This window comes from Saccostrea cucullata, unplaced genomic scaffold (genome assembly GCF_032062105.1).
Source record: "Saccostrea cucullata isolate Sc308-1 unplaced genomic scaffold, CSIRO_AGI_Scuc_v1 ctg11711, whole genome shotgun sequence".
Lineage (NCBI taxonomy): Eukaryota > Metazoa > Mollusca > Bivalvia > Ostreida > Ostreidae > Saccostrea > Saccostrea cuccullata.
The window spans coordinates 96-4979 of NW_026922996.1; the positions used below are offsets into that span (position 1 = coordinate 96).

Genomic DNA, 4884 nt, shown 5'->3' on the forward strand with positions numbered 1-4884 from the left:
ATCAAAAAAGGTCACTAAATCAGGTCTACTGATTTATAAAATTTAGCCCGTGCGTTATACTTAATGAAGACACGCAGCCTTGTCCTTATGTAAGCCAATATTACCTCTGATATTCTTCAAAGAATGCAATATAGATAATAAACAACGATTATTCAATGAACATGGCATTATGAATAGCTCTACTGGCATATTTTTCATGATGCACGCAATTGCTCATAATCGCATGTTCACTGAAAAAAAATGTTCATTTCTTAAATAATTGATCATAATAACACTCACAATCCATCATCAGTTTGGACTGGTAGGGTTTTTTTAGGACAGCCTTCAGGAAAATGTAAACATGACTGGTTGTTTAAATATCCAGATTGTAGTACCATGCAATTTCCTGAAGATCAAGAATTTAATCAAGTATGTTAACAGTACACATATGATATTTATTCGTGGCTAAAAACATATGTAATTTGATTTATTGAAATTTTAAACTCAAAAAATTAAAATTGACTGTTTGACAAATATAATAGAAGAAACTATTCAAGATAAAACAAGAAGGAGTGCATTTTGATTTCAATTGCTACTTAGTAGTTTTTTATAAGAATGTATAAAGGATTTTTGTTGAATCCAAATAATATGCCTATTAAATAGTTCTTTTTTGTTTTCAAAGTCAGTTGGTAATTATAAAAGAAAGTTTTTTTTACCCTTTTCGATCAAAAAGCTGGTAAAGTAGCATAGTTCTACAAGTTGAGATAAGTCAGACAATGGCAGACAATGATACGTGTTTTCAAACTTGTCAAATCCCGAACAGTTCAGTCTTTTGGTTGCATATTCAACTTCAGATACATTCACCGGACACCTGTCTACTGGAAATACAACTCCCTTAGATTGAATTTTGGTCATCTGTTAAAAATAGATCAAAATTCAGATCATGCATCCCATAGTAACACCTGACAATTTTTTTAAAATTTGCACAGAAGAACAATGACTATTTAATATCATTATGCTTCCTGTCAGTTTGTCTTTATATAACACATATCCATCTTTTCTAACATAGTGTTCTAAGAATTTATAAAGCGTAAGCATAGTATGCCAACATAGTGCACGGCTTCCATTTATGAAGAAAATCCGACAATGCCTATTCCGGGGAGCGACCTCGCGACACCGATATTGTTAGTCCAAAGCACAATCGATTACGCCACAGAAGCACTTATCTATAATATTTTATTACAACATTTATAAACATATCTCATTTATATTATATTATATCATATAATATTTAACACGTAAGAAAAAAAATAAACAAAATATTTCTTCTAAAATAGTTTCCTTCAACCCCCTCCCTTCACTCCAATTCTATTCTCTAAAACTATCTGTAGATTATACCTCAGGTATGGAATGTTCAAAACTAAAGAAAAAGATCATAACCTACATGTTGTACAAGGTGACGTCATAATAGAATAGAGGAATGTAACAGATGATGACAAATTGGGAAGGGAGAAAATGATACTTATTCTTACAGTAACAACAGTCAGCATAATAATAACAATGGTATTGTGTTTTGTTGCACTTTTCCTAGATAGTAGTCAGCCTCCGGCTCGTGCACCATGTGTCAAATCCTGACTACTATATAGGCATATTGCACGCAAAACACAACACTATTAGATAAGTTTTAATATACAATTTTATTAATGATTACAATCAAACAAATAATATTTCTTAATGTATGGCCAGTCATCAATTATCATTAATATAATAGAGAGTTTATTGCTACAAACCTAAAAACTCTGCAAATCGAGCTCCAAAAAATTATAGACTCATTTTACACATCATTTTGTAAGCTTAATTGTCAACACAATGACAAATTCAATTTTTCATTTAGTCAAATGTTGACTGACGTTTATCATACACTGCACTAATTGTTAGTCTTTTATTCATACACTAAATTGACGACGGATTTTCCCATTATTTCCCGATTATGACAAAAAACACACGGCACTCAACTTTTTTAAGGAATGTCAAAGTTCACATTCCTGGTACACCCTATTGTAAGTTGATTGTGACGTCAATGAAATTTAACAAGCCACAAAAAGTAATTTACGACATGATGATGCGGAATTAAAAACTTGAATTGATGAATTTTATCAAGTATTTATAAAATTTTGTAACATTGCAATACTTGATAGTAGGGATGGCAATCTATTACAGAATTGCTAGTCGGTTAGCCGCAAGACGTTCCAACCGATTAACCGGTTAGTCGTATCAAGATGGTCATACATTTAGACATTTCTTCATATACACAAGAAGGTTATAAGACTTTATAATTTTCATTCTGTTAATCATCTTGATCGGGATATTTTATGAGCATAAGAGTATATATTATTTTAATTTCATTATACAAGAAAAAAAATGAGGAAAAGCACGAATCTTTAGAATCAGTCACGGTTATTTTTCCAACGCAAACGTGAAAAGTTAATTTCGCATTGTCACCATGATCAAAACTCTCTCTGTATTTACATCGCTTTTTTGTAATATAATTTGATAGAGAACGTCAAAATACATAAACATACTAATTCAAAGTGCTAAATGGTGATGTTTTTACTATCATTAAAAAATCACATGCAGGGCAGTCGGGGTAACAACATCATGTTTTAAAGACAGCAATTAACACTTTACAAACTGACCAATTACCCTGGGACATCAATCAGGAGAGCTATAAATACCTCCAAATTTCTTAATTACAAAATATGTTTAAAAAGCTAAATGGACTTTGATCAATGGTTTCCTTTCTAATAAGTAAATTTTAAGAAATTATATTCAATTTACATATATTTTTTTTATTTTTCCGACTAACCGATTACGGATTTTCTAACCGATTAGCATCGTTTCGACCGATTAATCGATTAACCGGTTAAGAATTGCCATCCCTACTTGATAGCAATACAGTAAAGTAGAAAAAGAAAGTCTTTTGTCAAATATGACGTCATAAGCCTTGACGTGACGCATCAGAGGTGTTGCAGAGGACTAGATTAACAGGTTTAATAATAACTAGAATGATTAAATAAATATGATATAATCGGTAATTTTGAAATCTAATCTTTAAAACGTAAAGAAAATAATCTATTGAATACAATTTGTATAAAATACGAACTTATGTAGTAGAACTGGGTCTGCACAGGGACACGGAAAGTAGAGAATTTCGCTAAAACGATTAGCGTAAAGCTGATTTACATCAAAAGTGCAAGGGCATAGACTATTTTGTTTGAGATGAAATTTGGAATATTTATTGCTTATATAGTGTATATTTTTAACAGTGCTGAGAACTTATCTTTGTCTGCATAACTTTATTTATATTTCTAACAGAATTTGAGCGAAATTTGAAATTTTTAGATATCATAAGCATTTTCGGCAAATTTTCAGTATTTCGCAAACAGCACAGACGTGCTCCCAGCACTTTTAAGCAGAGGAAATAATCATCTTTTAATGTGTATCAATTTTTTCTTGAAAAAATGCATATGCCCTTGCACTATACACATTTCTTACATGCAACTGAACAAGTCTATTTTTATACAAGTCACGTGAAGAACAGCTGATACATGCGATATAACTGGTAATAACTACCGCCCAGTCCTATCTATTATTGATAGCTATATTACATTTTCTACAAGTATTCTGTTGCTATGTTACAATTTTTAAAAGAAGTAATGCACATTAAAACAGTGCAAAGGTCACATTTTCATTATCGGTTCTTAACATAGCTGAGTGGGTGTGATCGTTCGGCAGAGGGTGCTCATTCCCCATACCACCAACTGCTCCTGTTTTGTATTGTTTGATGGTCTTTTGATCTTGAATACAGTTTGTTATCTCCATAGGTTTTATGCTATCGGCAGAGTCTCTCCAGCTAAAATATTTCCAAGTTAAGAAACAATTATGTAATATAAAAAAAAATCCGACGATCTTTTCATATGTGTACTTTTTAAAAAACTTATTGGGTATACATACACATTCAAAGTATATAATCCAAAAGAAAACTTTCCAGTTTATGGTCACTGCGTTATGGAACGAATTACACATATTGAACCTGATCCTACTGCTATGTCCTGATGGTTTGCATTGTCATAGCTGATTATACCCGCACTTTCGAAAGAAAGTTCGGGTATATTGTTGTTACTCATGTCCGTCCGTCCGTCCGTCCGTCCGTCCGTCTGTCACACTTTTCTTCCCTGAACTCCTCCTACATTTTACACAGTAGCTTAATCATCCTTTGGGAGATGGTTGGGGGTGTCATGTAGATGTGCAGTAAGGTTTCGGAATTTTGATTTTGCCCTGGGGGATCAAATGGGGGTCGAAAAATGACGTTTTTTATACAAAAAGCCCCTTCTTCCCTGAACTCCTCCTACATTTTTCACAGTAGGTTAATCATCCTTTGGGAGATGGTTGGGGGTGTCATGTAGATGTGCAGTAAGGTTTCGGAATTTTGATTTTGCCCTGGGGGATCAAATGGGGGTCGAAAAATGACGTTTTTTATACAAAAAGCCCCTTCTTCCCAGAACTCCTCCTACATTTTTCACAGTAGGTTAATCATCCTTTGGGAGGTGGTTGGGGGTGTCATGTAGATGTGCAGTAAGGTTTCGGAATTTTGATTTTGCCCTGGGGGATCAAATGGGGGTCGAAAAATGACGTTTTTTTTATACAAAAAGCCCCTTCTTCCCTGAACTCCTCCTACATTTTTCACAGTAGGTTAATCATCCTTTGGGAGATGGTTGGGGGTGTCATGTAGATGTGCAGTAAGGTTTCGGAATTTTGATTTTGCCCTGGGGGATCAAATGGGGGTCGAAAAATGACGTTTTTTTATACAAAAAGCCCCTTCTTCCCCGAACTCCTCCTACATTT

The 4884-nt window shown here is 33.5% G+C and overlaps 1 protein-coding gene across 1 annotated transcript; it reads right to left on the reverse strand.

Moving 5' to 3' along the window:
- Window positions 1–279: 279 nt before the first annotated feature.
- On the reverse strand, window positions 280–4068 carry LOC134262904 (uncharacterized; the record flags this gene model as incomplete). Its single annotated transcript, XM_062745226.1, has 3 exons — window positions 3994–4068; window positions 696–894; window positions 280–385 (listed from the first exon to the last, which is right to left on the reverse strand). Coding segments are annotated over exons 1-3 (377 nt in total), but the record flags the coding sequence as incomplete, so codon positions are not given.
- Between the last annotated feature and the right edge of the window lie 816 nt (window positions 4069–4884).